This window comes from Acanthaster planci, linkage group LG04 (assembly GCF_054643075.1).
Source record: "Acanthaster planci isolate LZ-2023a linkage group LG04, COTS_SCS, whole genome shotgun sequence".
Taxonomy (NCBI): Eukaryota; Metazoa; Echinodermata; class Asteroidea; order Valvatida; family Acanthasteridae; genus Acanthaster; species Acanthaster planci.
The window spans coordinates 8,141,071-8,161,626 of record NC_141780.1 but is presented as its reverse complement, the minus strand read 5'-3'; the positions used below and the strand labels follow the sequence as shown (position 1 = coordinate 8,161,626).

Here is a 20,556-nt window from a genome sequence, read left to right as displayed (position 1 = left end):
GCGACTATACGTTGGCCCATACCGACAGCACAACCCAACAGTGCAACGGCCTGATGGACAATTCGACGGCCCTCAATAAAAAGTACAAAACTGTGACGGCACAATGCGAATATGCGACGGCACAACGCAACTACGTGACGGTACAAGGCAACTTTGTGACGGCACGACACGGCCATACGCCATTGATGGCGTAAGTGGACATTTGGTGCAGGGCATAGTCCGTTGCTGTCAGCTTTTGTGTCGGAAGGGGGAGGTGGACATGTTCAAGGTGTAGGTGCATGAAAAGGCCAATGTTACGCCAATCATAACTGAAGAAAATCAGGTTCATCAAATTCGCTTTCAACGATCATCCTGGCTTTGCAGTGATCACCCAAACTTGCAGAAATGTGATTCGGACTTGTCATTTCCAATAGCAGTACTCTGTCGGGCGAGGCAAAAGGGGCAATAAAGATATCAATGGAAAGCCGAGAAGTTGGTTGTAATTGGTCATTCACATACAACTTGAGCACCTGGTTAAGCTTGGCATAACCCCCTGAAGTTTATCTTATTTTGGTACACATTGTAGACTGACATCAGATAATGGTAATCGCACCCTGGACAGTATTAACAGGAACAAATGGGACATGCAAGAGAGGAAGCCAACACAAAAATCACACAGCAAACAAAAAACAATCCATTTTCCCTCATTTATTGCGACATCAATGGCAACTTATGCCATAAGTGCAATTTCTGCAACTAAATTGAACAAAACAACTCTCTGCTCAGGATTGCTAGCATCCTGTGGGCCCCTGGCAAAATTCACTTGGCAAAATGAGTCTCCATTTAGGCCGTGGGGCAACCCTTCATATCTTTCCGTTTCGTCTGGCAAATTAAGGGCAACCTAAAATTGTGTAAAGTTATAAAATATCAAGATTTTTTGCTATTCCCACTTCCAGTTTTTGCACATTAACTTGCAAAACTCTCCGGAAGAAACAAGAATTTGAGGTGAATTCTCGGATAAGCCGCTGGTGTTCGTTGAGTCTTGGCTCAAGCCACTTGCTTGCTTGTGCTGATATAAGTGTGCCCTCGTTTAACGCATTCGCGGGCTGGCTCCAAACTATTTTGACAACTCTTTGTTAATTTTAGCAGTACATAATACTGGCACATCCTGCCAAAATTCAACAGTATATCCAGCTGGATGGGGTGGGCAGGGTTGGAAGCTGTCCCTTCACCAGGGCCACATGGATTTTTTCAGGAGTTAAACGTTGAAACCAAAATATGAAAATTTTTAGAAACAAAACTACACCGCCTCTCAAGGTGGAGGTGAGCATTATTTTAAATTTATTGTCAGGTCCAAGTTGACCTTCAAATACACTTGACCTTCAAATACACGCAAGACGACTTGTCCCATGCAGTCCTAAGATGACCGGCAGAAGATCTACTCTACAGATCTATCCATCAAACACTTGGCTAGTTTGAATATTCAATTTCTCCAAATCGTGCCGTGGTGGCCTTGAATTCCTGGCTAGAAGTCTGTCCTATGAAGTCTGCCGTAGATACCCCATGGTCTATATGGAGCAACAGAGTACAGTGCAGTGCACCCATTCGTCACCATACAGGGCGATCCCTGTCATCAACTACATCACTCTCAAGATGCTGTAGTTCCCTCAAGCCCTGCAAAACAAGGCAGAGAATAAAACTGATACAGCTCCCATTATCAAAATCAAGGACTGAAAAAAGTGAGAGACTGAGCACAAAATCAGGCCCCAAGTATATAACAATGGAGGATGCACTGTACCAGACGCTGTTCAGGATACATCTCACTGACCCTTAACAGCTTTTTTGATAAAAAGCTGCTACCACACTTTTGCTATTGCTAGGAGCTTCCATGTGTCTCTGGGGATGATGAAACGTTCATGACACATCTCAAGTAGAGGGATTGTAACTATGACATAAAAACAATCGGTGTTATAGCTAGGTACATAGGTGCTCTTAGAAAAAGGTTAAATTATCTTGGTCTTGCACTTTTGTAAAAAGAAAGTGCAGGAATTGTAGTGAAATCTGATTGATTTAACCTCTAAAAATGCATAATTATGGAGCCCAAAATCCTGAAATTCAGAAAAAGTCTGAGAAATCACACTCCTAGGGCACATGTCGCTCATCTGGTTGGATCAGTATGCACTTTAAACAGTACAACATAAAAATAAAAACACTCAAGAAAAATTAAACAAGTCAGCAAACTTGACTTGGGAAACAACACTGCAAATGACAGCAAATCAAACCAACACACACAACCTCATGTGCACTACCGACATGGGGCTGAGTACAAGCAGTCTGGTGACCAATTCAACACCAAATATCATGGCAATACTGCACACTGAAGTATGTCATAGATTGTGTCTACTGAAAGGAGTGAGATCAGAGATCATCACATGGGTACTTTCTATTTTAACTACCTGGTATTTTACTATGCACTGCTAGAAGACCACATCAGAGTAGCTTCATTGTAGTGAGTATACTCCATGTACATTCACGACAACCAAATAACATGTACATTTAGCAACAAAGATCATGCACAAATGCTTGACTGCATTGATTAATTGAGGGTAAATCTGAAAATGTGTGACTTTTCAATTAACTTCCAACAAAAAAAGAAAAAATTGTGTTGGTTTATGCCATTGTGGTTTAATCAATAATATCTAAAAACTGTGCAGACTATTTGGTCGAGGCATCCTGAGACAAACACTCCTGATGAAGTATTCTGGTAAACCAATCTTGGTAAAATCAAATGCACACTGTGGATCACCCCTGAGGCAAGTTTTACACTCCCTCTGGAAGTATTCAATTATTGTACGGTTTGAAGGAATTAATGTATCAACAACTGCCTTTACTGGTGAGTTGGACCTGCTGTAACGCATGCACGCAATACTGACTTGATGGACCGCCCTCATACCGTACACAATTGCATTCCCGTGTTCTCTTTGACTTATCACCCAAAAGTATGACGGTGCTTGTAAGATCTTAATCACTTGCTGCCGGGTGGAATTTGAAGTTGCAAGATGTAAAACTGGGAGATTTTCAAGATTTTCCATTTTCAAAATTCTTGAAAAAAAATCATAACTTCATTTACTGGACGTTTACACCCACAAGAATGACTGTCTGGTGGCTACTCTGATCTAACAGACAAAATCTATTGATGCTTGAGTATTTCAGCCAGGCCCAGGCCCGGTGAGCTCAGATTGTGTGGTGTTACATACATGTAAGTTTCTTTTGTTCCCGAAACTGGCACAGTGCACTTCTGGCATCTTTCCCAAAACAAGCCAGATTAGCATGCAGCGGTATTGTATCACTCATCACTGGAGCATTGGAGTGCTGGAGCGCTTTCGTTCCCAGAGGTAATCCGCTCGCGCTGAATGCTACAAGCAGTGGTATGATCTTTCAAAACAATGACGGATTTCCTCCTCTCTTGACAACTGAAAAAATGTTAGCAATTCCCAGCAGCTCGGTCTTTTGTTTGGAGTATGGTCTTTTATTATAAGGCCTAGCTCCTTTGTCCGGTTTCGGGCTCCCCAGTTTTGTGTATTAAGCCTATGTGCCCGAAAACGGGCTCCACATAATCACATAGAGTAGGCAAAATGTGAGAAAAGGCATTAGTTTCCTCATGATTTTGTAGCGGAAGGGTTTCAGCAACAAATAAGTTTCAGTATTAAGCACGTACACATTTGACTATTGAACTCGTTGGTATAATGGTATTTATATCACGAGAGGGCGCTCCGTTGTTCTAAATTGAGTACCTGGTATCCGCATGTATATACTAAAAATAGACCTTGTATCTGGGAAGACGGTGTGTGACCTCGGGTCAGGGAGAACAATAGAATTGGGGTCTTCCGTTGGAGCGTACGTAAAAAGTTGTCGTTTTGGGAAGTTGGGTTGTTGTTACATGTTGCTAACACTGGAAAACAACATGGCGCCCTGAGTGTCACGAGGGAAGACTCACCACTATATGTTTGCCAGGGGATAGTTCTTGAATCAGGCGGGATACTCATCACTTTCACATCATTTATTACCTGTACCTGCTGTGACTGACTGGAAGTCTACTCAAATTTTGGGAGAGCTGGAATAAATGCCAGAATCATCAAAATCAGACAGCCGTGTCTCAGGGCATCTGTTCGTCTGTCAAGAGACAATTGATACCCCGGCTCTACGCGGAGCCCCCTCAACATACTACAATTTAAAGAAACATTAGCACTTGGCACATGAGGGCATTGCCTTAGACTCCCACTCCAGGTGCAAGCAATAACCACAACTCCCCTCTCCCCCATGTACATTATGGACAGCCCCAGCACAAATCACTGAACACCACTGGCCACAATGCACTAGTTGCATTCACTCTATTTATGTGTGTTGGGGGGGGGTTGCAGTACTTTGCACACAACTAAACATGGTGGCCTACCTCATAAACAAGTTTGATGTTTGCTTTAATCTCGGCAGAATCCTTCGTCAGCTTATCGCTCAAACTAAAATCAAGAAGAAATGGAGTCATAATATGGAGTGAAGTTAAATATTCATTTAAATACAGCTCAAACTCTGGTATCTGTGGACAACTTGGGGAATGTGGAATGATAATTTGAACCCTCTTTTTTTAATGGAGGGAAACAATCCTTTGCGTTTCACTCATACAGCTGACCTGAGCTACAGGTGAGAATACCACTCGGATCAACTGGGGGAGTTACATGTACCTTGACTGATTTCAAGCACTGTGCTTCGTCTTCACATGCATTAACTAGTACAAATCACATCAACAGTTTTGGCATGGAAAAAATCTGAGCCAATGGGCATTCTTGTAGACAATATGACCTGATTCTATGTGATCTGTGCGTGTACATCTTTAGATTTTTTTAAAATATACCTCGTGAAAACTGCTCTTGGCTACAAGTCTCTCTCACATGACGTCATTTCTTACTGATTGCCATTTTTGACTTCAAATTTTCATAATGTGCATCAGCCATGTCGAGTTCTGAAAAAATTTGGATGAACATGCACGTGCGTATAAAACATCTGCACACCATTCGCACATGCACCTGTTTGCATTGTGCATGCAGTTGTAATTTTCCTACAAAGATGGCAGGCAATGAAAAGGATCTGCAGGAAAATAGAGTGAAATGCACAACCGACCTTGTCAAGTGTTTACACTTTTTGTCAATGAACTTCAGAGCCTCCGGCAGAGTAAATTCTACAAAGAACCCAAAGCCAACAAGCACATAGATTCTGCTTGCATCAGGCCTATCAGAGGAAAACAAGTGTATTTTTAGTTAGTTTAGTCAATTTGCCCAGCAAATGTCCATATTTTACTTGCAAAACTGTGATGTCTTCCTGATAAGAGACCTCAATCTGGCATCGATTTGTGCACATACACACACAAATTAGGCATGATAAATAGACTTCGGCACTGTATTGCCAGAAACAGCCTTGGCACTCTCATCAACTGCCTGGTTCTGCCTAAGCTTGATTACTATTGTATAATATGGGAAGGTCGATATAAACGTCACAATAATACACTCCACAAATTGCTTAAAAGAGCGGCTAAACTGATTTTTGGGTGTCAATTTACCTCTTCATCAGCGGATATGTTTGCAGCCCTAAAATGGCTCTCTTTTTCAAAGAGGATAAATTGTAAAAAGGGTATTCTTGTTATTAAATGTTTAAACTCCATGGCTCCCAAGTACATTACAGATCTCTTTTGTTTTATTTTGCACAATACCAAGTCACTAGGCAAAATATAAATGCCACTCTAAAAGTGCCATTTGCTAAAACAGATTACTACTCTCAAAGTTTTGCAGTCGCTGGTGCAAAGATTTGGAATTCTCTTCCTGCCCAATTAAGAATGATACATTCCTTTCTTAATTTTAAGAAAGATCTTTTAAAATATTTTTCACTATGCTTAATTTTTCCATAATCTGTTAAGATTTTAGCATTTTACTTTTATTGGCTCTAAGTTTCCTTTGTTTGACTTCTTGTGTTCTTCCCGTGTACTGTTTCAATTATTTGTCATTTGTTAGTCCTTTTTATATGCTGTTACATTTCGATCTTGTCCGCGTAAGTTTCTGAATTGTTTTCTTTAGGTTACCTCTACACTGTGGTTTTGTTGATTGTTAATTCATTTTGAAAGAGTATGAATTTGCTCCTGTTTTCAACCCTGTTCCTAAGCTAACTGGCTTTTATTTTATCTTTTGTTTTAATTTCTATTTTAAATCTCTATTCTAGTTTAAGTTAAAAAAGTGTTGGTATGTTTAGAATGCAGGGCCCAATAAAAAACCAGCTGAGACTGTTTGGGCTACCCTGGATAAACAACGGAATAAATTAAAAATAAATTAATAAAAAGAACTCAATTCACTTCTTGACTTGTCATCTTTCTTTCTTGTATGATTCGCTCTCAACTCACACAGAGTACTTACACGTTTGCTTGCACATAAAAGTTACATCCCAAGTCAATTTTAGTCTTGAGAGTGTCCTTTGATAAATTGGCTTCCTGCAATGTAGTCAAAACAGAAGTTGGTCATGAAAACATAATTTAGAAATCTGTTTGTACATGTAGCCACGTAAATTAAGGTCAACCAACTCCTTAAGTTACTGGGGATGAAAAGTGGTTTCCTTGAGAAAAGCTATTTGGTTGCGATGTTCAAAGTGACCTTTTAATCACGCTATTGATGGGAAAAAAGCACTCTTCTTTTCATCACCCGGGGCTAAAGAAGGGTATTGCCCTTGAATTGAAATTCAACATGCCCAATACAACTTGCACATTTTGATAAAGGCTGTGAAAATTTCACTGAAATTCTACTCTTTTTTTTAATTTTGTATTTCCTAAAAAAAAATGATCTACATTAGCTTAACATTTTTTGTTTGGGGGAGTTCCTCAATTGTATTTCAATCACAACATACATTAAACGATGGTGAAACAAAATCTGCTTTCTGCTTCAACATGATGTGTCATGTACTTAAGTGCAGTTTTGCCACTGTATATGTATAAGGCCAAGAAAAAAATGGTGTTTCCATCTACCCTACCCAATCTAGAACATCAGGCAGAAGCCACCTGGATTGTATTTGGCAAATTAAAAAACCCACAGGGCAAGGGTTCCCCTCTGTTTTTCCATTTTCTCCGAATGATGCAATCTACATTCAGAATTGCATCTTGGCATGAACAGAAGAAAAGTCCTTTTCAGCTTGTTATGGTTGAGCTCTGAAGACAAATGACACTGTGTTCGATTTGGATGCTTCCAAGTTTATTTGAACAGACAAAATCAGAGAAAACACGTTTTCCTTAGAGGTGCTCGTTACGCTGGTCAGCAATGCTGTTTTGAGCTTGATGCACCACAAAGACATGATAGTGTAAAAAGCACAGAATGAACAAATCCCCTGCTCAATTTCAATATGCAAACAAAATACCCAACAAATTTGCATCAGGCGAGTATCCCCTATGAGTTTTGGAAGCCGAGTTGCTACTGGTTTGTTAGCCTTGGTTCAAGGCATTGGTCACTAGCCACACAGCACTGCAAACATACATGAGCACAACACAGATTGTGGATAGTTAGTGCCGTGGGCTAATGACCACTCGACGAAGTCTACTGGTTGGTTGACCTTATTCCACTTGATGATTGAGACCTCATTGCCCAGTGAGTATTGTGCACATAAACGCTTAATTTGGCACTGAAATAAACATGGAGGACAGTGGCACAATCACGATCTCCATGTATCTCAATGGTAGCATTTACAAAAAGTACAAATGTTTATTGTAAAATAACTTTTTAAAGGTGTTGTTCATACACTGAAGGCCAATTTAACTTTTTTGCATTTTTTCCAATTTCCGTGTTTGTATTATGCCACTTTGTGTGCAGTCTAAAACATGGCAGATGGAATAGGGACAATACCCTGTACTTTATTTCTCCATATCAAAGAAAGACATACAACGGTAACACAACATTGCTAGTTTTCATGATCAAACAAATAGGGTTGTGCTGATTGGAATGATTGGATCTGCAATTAAATGGAAGGTTAGCTAATCAAATCATCAATTATTAAAATTGACTATTATTAAAATTGATGAGGCCACTTCATTACGATGTTTTCCTTGTGCTCATGATGCAAGATAATAGACTTTAATCATGGGGCCGGCCATATTGAATTTGAAAGTGAGGTTTACTCTTCATTTTTGATTGTTGAGAGCACAAATGAAAGCAATAAAATGAAATGTCATCACAAATTTGCATCTGTATACTCAGATGAATAATTTCAAATTCATGATTAAATACACAGAAATGTACCTTGCCAGATTTTGAAAATTACTGAAAGGGAGGCTTGGAACACACAAACATTAAAAACATTCTGGTGCTTATTGGGTAATAAGATCAAAAATGGCCTCAACGTGAATAGGGTATGTTACCAACATGCTGATAAACCCCACAAGCCGGTTTTGCAATACGCCACTCCAATGAGTGAAAGATGTACAAACGTGGCCCCAGGAGAATTTCCAATAAACTGAATGGGAGTTTCAAATTTTCATTACACCGATTCTACAAGAATTGCACTGGTTGCCTGTTAAGTTCAGAATCATTTACAGGATGCTTTTATTTATCTATAAGTCCCTCCACAGTCTTGCTCCAGCATATATTGATGACTGATTACGACCTTACAATCCCATATGTAGACTTCGATCCAGTAATATGAATCTTCTCAGAGAACTTAGGTCATTTCATTCATGGGAGATTGCTCTTTTTCATGCGCTGCACCTTGGCTTTGGAACAATCTACCGGCATGGCCATGATTTTCTCCTTTCTCCTGCAGTTTAGGAAGGATCTGAAGACTCATCTCTTCAATGAGGTATTTAATTAATTTCATTGTACTAGCGCCTTGAGCACCTTGTTGGATCTGTGTGCTCTATAAATCGTCATTATTATTATTATTATTTGAGAATCTTCACCAGTGTCTTGCAAAGAAAAAACATATCAAATACAAATCAAACATAGCAATCTGTTGTACTATAAAAAATACAATGTATATCCCAGGACAACTTAAAAAGTTCTGACAAGCTTACTTCAATTAAGGATCCAACTTCAGATCCAAGCTTGCAGCTAAGTAATGTGAGGGCCGTAACGGGAGTGGTTTTTTTAGGATAAGGAAGTGCCGAGAGACTAGAGACTGGTCAAGACAAGGGAAGGACTTCAGGAGCAATGAAGTCCTCATTATCCAACTTGAGGAGGACATGACGTAATCCCATAGAAATTAAAAGTGGAGTGAACCAACCTGCCCTTGTCACTTCCCCAGCAATTACATGTACATGTTAGTGTGTACTGGATGACTACTGTGATATGCCTGCATATCAGATTTTATGCACAAATGCAGCAGAAATACCAATACTGAATTGAAAGGAGTGCAATGGTAAGAATAATTTTGTGAGGTGACAGACTAAATAGTAGTTGGAATTGAGAGGGAACACACAAATTAAGAATGAAAAAGACCAAGGAATATAATACAATACGGTTCCCAGGAGCCTGTCTCCGGGGAACCCCCTTTGGGCCAGAGGGGTGAGAGCATTCATGATACCAGCGGAGTTGCTTATGCTGCGTGTGCGGCTTTGGTCCATTCCCAACAACGGCTCCACCCCAGCCAATCAGACAGTGTCACTCTGGCTGGTTGTTTTGGCGCGTTTGCCACACTTCTCCTCTTTCGCCGAGCGCGTACAACTTGTAATAAAAAACGCTTGCCAGTTTCTACCTGTTATCTCCGGTAATTCGTCACCTCCGCGGCCGTATTATCATGGGAGGCCGAGGGAAGAAAAGGAAGCATCAGGAAGACCAAGCTGGAAGCAGGAAGCCTCTGCCCTCGAGCCAAACCAGGGCCCAGTCTCGAGCTTTGCGGAGTCTGCTCGACCCACTATCCGGCACATCGCGACAGGCGCCGGAGCTGTGCTCAAGCACAAGTAGCACCGTACCAGTGATGCGTCGCGACAGCGCCCCCAAACGGCGGCTAGTTCGGCCACGGCAGCTTCCACGATGGCGCCGGACTGCACTCTCACAACTGCTCTGTTGCCTCCGGTGAATGTGATCCCAACAGGGAGCTCGCCACTTCCAAGCGAGGGACAGATACTTTCAGTGCCCCCCAGCCTTCCGAGCCGCCCAGCCGGCGCGGTGGTGGGACCACCTCCAGCCACAGGATCAGCAACCACTTCCAGCTGCAGCACTCAATCGTCGTCCAACAACGGCGGCGGTGGCAGCGGCGGCGTCTCCAGCATAACTAGCAGTCTACCTGAGGCCACTTGCCCGCCGGCGGCAAGTTCCACCGCCACTTTTCCAGCTTATGCGACCTTCGGTCATCAGCCATTCGGTTGGGGTACTTCGCCGGTGGCCGTTTCTGCCCACCAGGCCCCGACCTCCTCCACCTCTAACTCGTCCAGCAGCCTTCCTGGCCGTGGGCCTTCCACCCAGTCGATTGCACCGATGCAGTTTTTTCCTTCCACATCGGGTGAGTGCCTTTCTACCTCCACCCTAGGTCTCACCCATACCTCCCTAGGGCCAGAAGGCCCAACTGGTTCTCTAGGGTTAGGCCTATCTAATATACACGTACCTCACCCCCATTCACACTTAGGCTTAGCTTCTAGTGCAAATGCCCCCAGCTATCTTGACGGGGGCGAAAGGGGGGCCCTCATCTCGATTTGCGAACCCCTTGGGGGTGGGTTCCCGGTGGGTGTCAAGGAAAAGATAATCAAGAGTGAATTCATCAAGCTCGATACCTTACTCAGCCATCATGCTTCCCCCAAGCCACCCACCCCTAACCCCACCTTCTCCCTAGATAAGGCAGGTCAACTTTGCATCAAAGATACACGGAAAAAATTGCAAATAACCTCTATCCTATCGTGGACCGATGCATTTCTGATCTTTGCATCAATTTTCTTGTCAGCGCACCCGGGGCGCAATCAAGAATTGCTTAAGTACATGCATGTTATCTGCACGGCAGCTGCTCGGTTCCCTAACTGCGGCTGGCTCGAGTACGATAGGCAGTTTCGAATGCGGCAACAACTTCACCCCAGTCGTCCCTGGTCCATCATCGATGGAGAACTGTGGGCCCTCTACATCACTGCCCCTGGGCCTGCTCAAGGAAGCTTGGGGGGGCCCTGGCTTCTGGGCCAAAGCATGCCGGTAGCTCCTTTCGTCCGTACCCCCACCTACCCAATAGGAATGGAGCCCCCTGTTTTGCATTCAACCGACCCACTGGCTGCCCCAGAGCCCATTGCACATTCACCCACAAATGCCTCTCTTGCAATTCCGCCGGCCATGGGGCATTTGCCTGCAAGTCACATGCAAACAAAACCAGCCAAAATCCTCAGTAGTCTCAACCTCCACACCCCCGCTAACAAACCTCTTTGCGGTTCCTCAACTAATTGCCTATGCTGCCTTGCCCACACCCCCATACGCCTCGAAAAACTTATACCATGGCTCGACACATACCCGCTTACCAAGGCAGCTACCACTCTCCGTGTGGGGTTTTTGTCGGGTTTCAAACTGGGCTATTCGGGCCCCCGCACACCAGGGGTGGCTAGCAACCTACCATCTGTCAGGAAGGACCCTGCACTAGCTTTGGGAAAACTAAACAAAGAAGTGAGGTTAGGCCGCATGGCAGGGCCATTCCAGGGATCTCCCATTGTTAACCTTAGAATTTCCCCCATGGGGCTTGTCCCCACGGCCGACCCGGGTAGCTATAGGTTAATTCACAACCTGTCCTTCCCAAACTCAGAATCAGTTAACGATGGCATTGATCGCGACCTCTGCTCAGTCAAGTATTTAAACTTTGATGATGCGGTCAGCTTGGTGGTTGGGTGTGGCAAAGGTGCTCTCAAGGCCAAGGCTGACATCAAGTCTGCCTTCCGCCTTTTACCCATACATCCAGATGATTTCTGCCTCCTAGGCATTCAGGTTGGGGACAACATTTATATTGACAAAGCTCTGCCAATGGGGGCAGCATGTGCCCCTGCTTATTTTGAGACTTTCTCCACCTTTGTTGAATGGGTCGTGCGTAAACAGTCTGGATCCTCCCGTATATGCCACTACGTGGACGATTTTTTCATAGTGGGCAGTCCAGAGGCGACAGGTCCCCTTGCCTGCCACAGCCTGTTGAATTGCCTTACCTCAACGTGCAAAGAACTTGGCGTGCCCTTGGCAGAGGAAAAAACGGTCCATCCAACCACCTGGCTGACATTCCTTGGCCTGCAAATTGACTCTGTCTCTCAAACGGTGTCTGTTCCGGCCGATAAAATACGTTCCATTGTGGATAAAATTTCGGAAGCTTTGCGCGCGCCCAAACTGACTCTTAAATCCATCCAGTCACTCATTGGATCTCTATCCTTTGTGTGCCGTGCCGTGCCTCCCGGGTAAGCCTTCCTGAGGAGGCTCATCGACGCCACATCGGGGCAAAACAACCATGGCACAGAATCAAACTCACCTTGGGAGCCAAGGAAGACCTGCTTACATGGCAGGTTTTCCTCCAGAATTTCAATGGCACCACCATAATCCCTGATAAGTATTGGCTGCTTAATGAAGATCTTCAACTCCTTACCGATGCTAGCGGGGAATAGGTTTTGGGGGTTTCTTCCAGGGTAGGTGGTTCCGTGGTACATGGCCCCAATCCATATGCGATTCCAGGCCCTCCATCGCCTGGTTGGAATTTTTCCCAGTAATAGCGGCCCTCGCGCTGTGGGGTGGGAGTCTATCGGGCAAAAGAGTGCTAATCCGTACTGATAACGCTGCTGTGGTCTCCATCATCAACAGGCAGTCCTCTAAGTGCCCTCAAGTAATGAGATTAGTTAGATTCTTTGTTTTACAATGCTTACGTGCCAATGCTCAGTTCAAGGCCCGGCATATCCCAGGAGCCCACAATAACATAACAGATGCGCTCTCTCGTTCACAGATGCTCCGATTCCGACTCCTGGCCCCACTGGCTGCCCCCAAGGGATGGATGTCCCGGAATTTCTTTGGAAGCTCTAAATGCCCGTATACTTCTACTTCTGGGGGCTTCTTTCTCAAGTAGCATGTGGGAAGCGTATGGGCGGGGTGCCGAATGTTTCAGCCAATTCCGGATCCAGGCTGAGCTCCCCCTTGTGTGGCCTGCCCCCAGTAGCCATGTCGCTGCCTTTGTTGCGCATCTGTCTGCGGTAGGTCTGGCACCGTCCACAATTGGTACATACTCTGCTGCGGTGGTATACATTCACAAAATCAATAGTTGGCCTGACCCTACTCTTTCCTTTCTCGTACAAAAAGTTAAAGAAGGCTACAGCAGGCTCAAGCCTAGCGCCGATTCCAGACGCCCCATTACTACCGAGTTGCTTACGAAATTATGCAACATCATGCCAACAATAACTTTCTCTGACCTCGAAACCAACCTTTTCTGCGCGGCGTTCTTGCTCGCCTTTTTTGGCTGCCTGCGGGTTGGGGAGTTCTCTGCCCCCAGCCGATCTAGTGACACTTCCAAGATCCTGAGTGTCCGCGACGTCTCAGTTACGTCCCCCCTGCAGCCAGTTTAGTCGTCACCATTAGGTTTTCTAAAACGGATCAGCGCGGCACCTCATCTCGCCTGCAGCTCGGGCCCCAACAGCCCCCCAGCATTTGCCCCGTGGCCCTGGTATCTAGTTACCTGAAACTGCGGCCCGCACGTCAGGGCCCTCTTTTCATCCACATTGACGGCACCCCACTGACCTCGTACCAGTTCCGCTGTATGTTATCGAGGTCCCTTGTGGCTTGTGGGATCTCAACTGAAGGTTTTTATACACACAGCTTCCGCATTGGCGCCACTATGACTGCGGCCACGAATGGCATCCCGCTGCCACGGATTCAGACCATGGGGCGGTGGCAATCTGCCGCAGTTCTTAGGTACATTCGCACAGACAAGGCCCTACCCCCCCAACTCTCACTTAAACTCCTCTGAGTAGGACATGTGCTCCTCTGTTCCCTTGGTTTTCTCCTTTTTGTTTTGCAGGCACTATGCGCACCTGGGTCGTGGGGGACAGTATTGTCTACCGTGCTGTGGAACACATGGGGCACACACCTTCTCTCGGACTTCTCACATGGCTGGGCACCCGGGGAGCCTGAATATCCTCACTCCTCCCATCTGTCAAGGCCCTGCTTCGACACGCACCTGCACCCAATGTGTTAGTGGTCCACATTGGGACTAATGATCTCTTTCTCACACCAGTGAAGGAGATCCGGGAAAGCATCATATGGTCAGACATTCTGTTGCGCCTTTTTTATTATAATGAGGAACGCCCTGGAGTGGGCCAGAGAAATGTCAATGCCCTTAATAAATATGCTCATAGGCTGTGCAGATATCTGGGAAAGGCCCATGCCATAGTTCATTCTGACAGTATCAAGCCTAGCCAACACTGCATCTTCTGGCGAGATGGCTTACACCTCTCCCAGCTAGGCAACAAGTTGTTCTGCCAGAACTTAAATGCCGCTATCACCTTCTTCAAACACAACCCTGAGGCCCTCCTCCCCCCTCCTCGCATTTCCAAGCCCTAGCATGTGCACCTTTGTCCGTATGTTGTTATTCCCTTGTAAGTGGGGGGGTGTAACTGGCAAAAAAGGGGGGGGATTGGGCAAGTTCCTAATGTCGGAACTTGTTTGGCACAAGTCATGTCCTGTTCTGGGCATAAAAGCCCCAGTCGCACGGTGGCCTCTCCCCCCGCGGGCTCCCCGTACCTTGGGGGGTCGGGATGGGGGCAAACATTCTGGCAACTTGCTGCACACACAGTCTCTCGATTACTGGCCACCAGTTAAAGGTCTGGCGTCTCTTGCCCGTTATCTATGTGTTAGAGTTTCGGCATCTCTTGCCCGTTACACATGCATTACAAGATCCGGCGTTTCTTGCCTGTTACTTTGCGTCGTTAAACCCGGCGTCTCTTGCTCATGACGCTATGGAGAAGTTCTCCGTTATAGTGGTGCTACGTTGTTAGCACTGTGTACTTTGCTAATAGCTACATGTATTATTGTTGCCTTTACTTGTGTATCATTCAAGGTGTTTCTGGGGCCCCATAGCAATTCCTGTAAATCCAGAACATTTGTATTTATTGTTTCAAGTTGCGGCTGGAATAAACGCTCGGCGAAGAAGGCTGAAGCATACCCAAAATCTGTGTTCCCGTGTCCTCTCAACTTCTCTGGGCCAATGAACAATTACAATACAATACAATAAGCATCACATCAATGACAGGAGAGGATTGGGAGCCATTAACAAATGCAAGAAATAACCATTTATACAAACAGACTTACAGAAACTTACAACAAAACCCGGTTCAAGGATAGTAAACTTAACTACTTTTACCTGCAGACTTTCCTGTACATATTTTTAAAAAGGACATACAAACATAGTGAAAACTAATTAAACAAAATGCTACCCATGTTGGCCACCATGCACGAGTCAAGTTGTGATGGCATAGACTGGAAAATTAAAGAAAGCCTGCTTACGATCTCTCAGAAAAAAGAGGGAGTGGGTTAGTGAAAGGAGTGTCCTTCACGTGGGAGGGTAAAACAATCCAAAGTCTGGGAAATCTGAGGGAACGAGAGTGAAAAAAAAAAGATGATTTGATGTTTGTCATCTACATGTAACTGGTTGGCTTTCGGTGTTGGTGACCCGTCGGCCAGGGATGGATCTTGGGTTTTGCATCTTGGTCTGGCTTGACTTGTATCTCTTCTGATGTGATGGAGTTCTTAGGTGAGGTGTTCCTTGTCGCAGATATTGTATGCCCTAAGGACAAAGGACCGGTTGATGGCAGTCTTGATCTTGGGGCAATGGAAGGAAGCACTACTGAGATATCTATATGTATGTGTGGGTTTTCGGTAGACACACCAGGTAAGACTTTTGTCCTGCTTTCTAGACACACCAGGTAAGACTTTTGTCCTGCTTTCTAGACACCTCAATGTCAAGAAACAAGATGGCGTCATCTCTTCCTTGTTCCATGGTGAACTGATTGCTGCTGTAAAGTCCGTCAAGGTATTCCAGGAAGATTTGGAGGTTGTCCTGCCCATGCTGCCAGATGACAAAGGTATTGTCCACATACCAGAGCCAAATCTTGGATCTGTGGTCTGCTGTGGCAATGGCATTCTGCTTGAATTCTTCCATGGATATGTTGGTCAGAACTGGGGATATAGGAGATCGCATGGAGGTTCCCGCTGATTGTTCATATACATTATCCTGCCAGTGGAAGCCAGATGAGTTGATGCAAGTGAGGAGCAGCTCATGAGGCCAGTCCGGAGTGACATCGGTGCGGTCCTTGATGGGGGGGGTCTGCTTGAAGTCTGTCCTTGGTGATGGTAGTGGCATCGGAGGTGGGGACACTGGTGAAGAGGGAGCTGACATCAAAGCTGACGATGATGCCCTCTGGCTGGAGAGTGAGGCCTTGGATGAAGTTGGCAAACTGGTCGGAGTTCTTGATGTGTTTGATATTGTTCACCAAGGGATTAAATATCTTGGCGAGATGCCTGACCATGTCTTAGATTTGACCTCCTCTTAAAGCAGCGACTGGACATAGTGGAGTATTGTTCTTGTGGATCTTGGGTTGACTAAAGAACCTAGGGCACTTGGAGTTGGACTGCCAAAGATGTCTGTACAACAGTGTTGTATTTAAGTCTAATCACAAGTCCCTGCAAGTCCATCACAAGTCATTCAGTCTTCAGCCAATTCACAAGCTATTCAAATAAGCCGTGACAAAAGCATTCTTTTGTCATTGTCCATCCTGTAACTTTTGACTGGCCTTGTGAAGGGACTAGTGACTGGACTTGTGAAGGGACTAGTGACTGGCTTTGTGAAGAAACTAGTGACTGGCCTTGTGAAGGGACCAGTGACTGACCTTGTGAAGGGACCAGTGACTGGCCTTGTGAAGGGACCAGTGACTGGACTTGTGAAGGGACTAGTGACTGACCTTGGGAAGGGACTAGTGACTGGCCTTGTGAAGGGACTAGTGACTGACCTTGTGAAGGGACTAGTGACTGGCCTTGTGAAGGGACTAGTGACTGGCCTTGTGAAGGGACTAGTGACTGACCTTGTGAAGGGACTAGTGACTGGCCTTGTGAAGGAAACAGTGACTGACCTTGTGAAGGGACCAGTGACTGGCCTTGTGAAGGGATCACTGACTGGACTTGTGAAGGGGACTTCTGACAGGACTTGTGATGGACTCAAATACACCACTGCTGTACGAGGAATGGGAGATGTTACTCGAACCCTGGAGGGAGAAAGCTTGTGTTGCACCTTTCTCTCAGTGAAAGGTGTGGGGTCTTTCTGGAATACATGGTAGCAGTCTGGGTTGAGGATGTCTATCATTTTGGGGGTCATACTTAGTCTTGTCCATGACAATCGATCAGAGAATGTGGATGCATGTGTCTTGGTGCAGCAATATGATGGCTAACCGGTCTTGTCTTGAGAGGTTGGGCTTGCCGGTCTTGTGTTTCCAGAGGGCTTGATTGATTGATTGATTGATTTGCAGACGAATCTCGTTAGCTATAGACTTGTCGAGATGGCAGTGGGTGGGCTTAGTATATTGGATGATCTCTTCCAAAGGTGAAAATTGGGGGCCTAGGCCAAAGTTTATGCCCAACAATAGATTTTTTGTTTCCTGTACGGAGGGGATTCATTGGCCCAGATTGACTACAGTTTGCACAGTGAAAAAAATTGAGAAAGGAAAGTTGGGCAGGAAAGTAATGGAATGCGAGTGAAACAGGGTGTCTTGGATTGAAAGCATAGTCAGCTATGGCTTCCCGTGGAGTTGAACATTAGATCTGTCACTGAATGCTTGTCCACTTCTCAAATGTGAAATGCTCATTGTTTAATACAAGGCCTGAATAAATCCTTAATATTCTGAGCCTAAAAACGCAACCAGAAGATTTCAAGTTTCGAAAAGAGAGTGAATTAGTCTTTCTGTAGAAAGAGTCTTGACTGTACCTTCCCTGCCCTTAGGTGTGGTACATCATAAAACTTCAACTGTACCAACCTCATTCAAAAGTATTTTTGATGAGGTGTATTTTGTCACCGTTTTCACAAAGAGACAAAATGGCCCAAAATCACGGTTTTTTTTAGAACTTATAGGGTTTTGCAAAAATTAACTAGGCTATGTGATGCCTATATTTCAGTGTGATCATGTTTGACCAAATCTACTGAAATCAGCCAAAATCACAATGATCTCTGTGGGGCAAAATTCAACTTAACTGCAGTTTTCATTTTCAGGAAGAGACATATTTGTCTTCCATGGATAGAGTGTTAGCTATAAAGGACAAAACCCTGAGTAAAACTTGTTTGCCATTTTCATGAGGAGACAAATTTGACTCTGGAAATGTTACAAATGTAACAATTTTGCACCTGATTGTGGACTGTGTGCCTTTTTCATGAAGGGACAAAAGTCACACAAATTTGATCATTTTCAAGAACAGACAAGCATGTTTGTTTACAAAATAAAAATTTTTAATTTACTTTTACAAATATTATTTCACAGTTTTGCATCATTTAAGATCCCTCTTTCATGAAGTAGCATTGGTAAAGTCAAAGGAATGCAAAAAAAGCGTTTGAAAAGATCCAACTTCAAGTTCAAATGCAATTTTCTTAAAACCTAGTCTTTACCCTCCAGTGAGACTTTGTCGACTTGGTCGCATCCCTGACTATTCAGAACAAGTCAATGACATGTGATCAATCACATATCAGGGATTTATTCGTTTGTACAAAAACTGACTTATCCATAGTGGCTAACCTGCAGTTTTTCTATGGTGGTCTTCAACTGCAGATAATGGGCAGCCTGTTCATAAATTTGGTCTCTCTCGTCCAGGACTTTCCTGGGAAAAAAACAGAACAAGATGAGATCATGTGGAGTGGACATTTGCATAAGGTCAAGTTGAACAGGCTAATTCAACCTCCCAAAAATTACAGAAAGGAACCACATCCAACCTCAAAATGATCTGAGCTCAGAAATCTGACCCAACCTAATAAAAAGGAAGGTCAAACAGACAACCCTTCCCCCCCAATCATCCAATAATTTGTCTACTTTTTGCGCCAGAACTTTTCCACTTTGCATGAATTACTTGCGGAATAAACCCTATTGTGGCAACACACAAACTGTTGCAATGTATCTCTTTGCCAGTCCTGACTGGAGTGTAGAAATTAACATCATGAGAATGAAATTCATCCATCTTGGTCATACTGGGCACTGTGACTCTGGCGTAATAACAACCAGAGTCAATACATGAACTGTGTTTTTTTTTAATTTCTAATATGGCTCACCCAACCCACCTGACTTTGCATCAGGGAAATGTTAATTTTTAATAACAAAATCAATGGTCAGCCGGATGACTGTAAATTGTAAATGCAAAATCCAATACTGAACTGAAATGGAAAACTGACCGGATATTGGTTTCGGTTCAGATTGGTTTCATATTGGTGTTTGTACAGTTCTTATCATTATTGATTTTCATGTCCACACTAATCCATGCTTGTCCGTGCATTACATGTAGGATGAATACAGTGGTGTTACTTACTAGGGTAGAAGTGCTGAGGGGACACCCAGATGTTCACCAATGTTTTCAAGGGGGAACTCAAAGCAAATTAACTATAGGTTGTGTCCTTCATTTCAAAATTTTAAACAGTAGTTATGCCATATATTCCATGAACTGAAGCACACTACAGATAGTAAAATGACAAGCAAGGATATCTCCAAGCTTTCTTGCCATCTTCCCTTTATGGGGAATTAATTAGTAAATGCAACTTTGAACTGTAAAAAAAAGGTTTTAGACAGTGTTACTGATGGTTCACAACTTGTGTCTAATACATACACACGTGCATGTACCGTACATACAAGACAAAAGAATTCAACAAAGGTAATGCCACTTGCATCTCAGACTGTGCAAGAAAATGTAGGTGGCATTTAGTGGCTTATTCCAGCAGAGCAAGTGAAGGGCAAATCATACGGTATGATATATGTGAGAGTACACTGGTTTGCATCTGAATGGTGCTTTATTCACCAGGCTAATTTACAAGAAAATACATGTCATGATGTGCATAACTCCATCGCACAGACTCCCCACATTCAGCTTTACCTGAATCAAGGGTCACATATGCAACACTGGAGAAGAGAAATTCATACAAGTGCACAAAATGGCATTGGCATTAAGCCAATATGGTGGACAATATTTATGAAGGTGATCCACTCACTGTAGATCTCGCCTCAGTACTTCGTTGACAAACTTCTCGTATTCTGTGACCTTGCTGGATACGCCCTCCATTACATCACTAGGACCAACATCACTTCGTACATATGTTGGTAGACTAAGTCATTGACATGTAGTGGAATTTCAATCTGAAGTTCATGTGAGCATCAATGATGGTCTGTCTTGTATGTCTGTCCTGCAAAGTCCAGAAATGAGTATTAATAAGGTACAACCACACAAAAGTTCTTTACGAGACCACTTCAGCAAAACTAAGCTGGTGGCTACCCAGATCAATGAATTCAAGTAGTCTTCTGCAAACCTCGGCCTAGGGCATTCTTTTGAAGTGCCAAGCATC

At 44.1% G+C, this 20,556-nt stretch overlaps 2 protein-coding genes and 1 pseudogene across 2 annotated transcripts in view; 2 read left to right on the top strand and 1 right to left on the bottom strand.

Annotated features, from left to right (window-relative positions):
• Nucleotides 1-672: 672 nt before the first annotated feature.
• Nucleotides 673-20,556, bottom strand: part of uxt (ubiquitously expressed prefoldin like chaperone) — a 20,570-nt gene continuing 686 nt past the window's right edge. The window contains exons 2-7 of the mRNA XM_022226810.2: nt 20,206-20,397; nt 18,752-18,833; nt 6,435-6,508; nt 5,155-5,262; nt 4,433-4,496; nt 673-1,653 (exon numbers count right to left, since the gene is read on the bottom strand). Coding sequence (XP_022082502.1) covers nt 1,588-1,653; nt 4,433-4,496; nt 5,155-5,262; nt 6,435-6,508; nt 18,752-18,833; nt 20,206-20,276 — 465 coding nt within the window. The 5' untranslated portion in view covers nt 20,277-20,397 and the 3' untranslated portion in view covers nt 673-1,587. The remainder of the gene's footprint in view (nt 1,654-4,432; nt 4,497-5,154; nt 5,263-6,434; nt 6,509-18,751; nt 18,834-20,205; nt 20,398-20,556) is intronic.
• LOC147799346 (uncharacterized) lies at nt 10,026-14,111 on the top strand. The gene is made up of 2 exons (XM_087135415.1): nt 10,026-10,494; nt 13,999-14,111. Exons 1-2 carry the CDS (start codon nt 10,026-10,028, stop codon nt 14,109-14,111), a joined length of 582 nt encoding a protein of 193 aa, XP_086991541.1.
• LOC147799347 (uncharacterized) lies at nt 12,467-14,005 on the top strand (annotated as a pseudogene).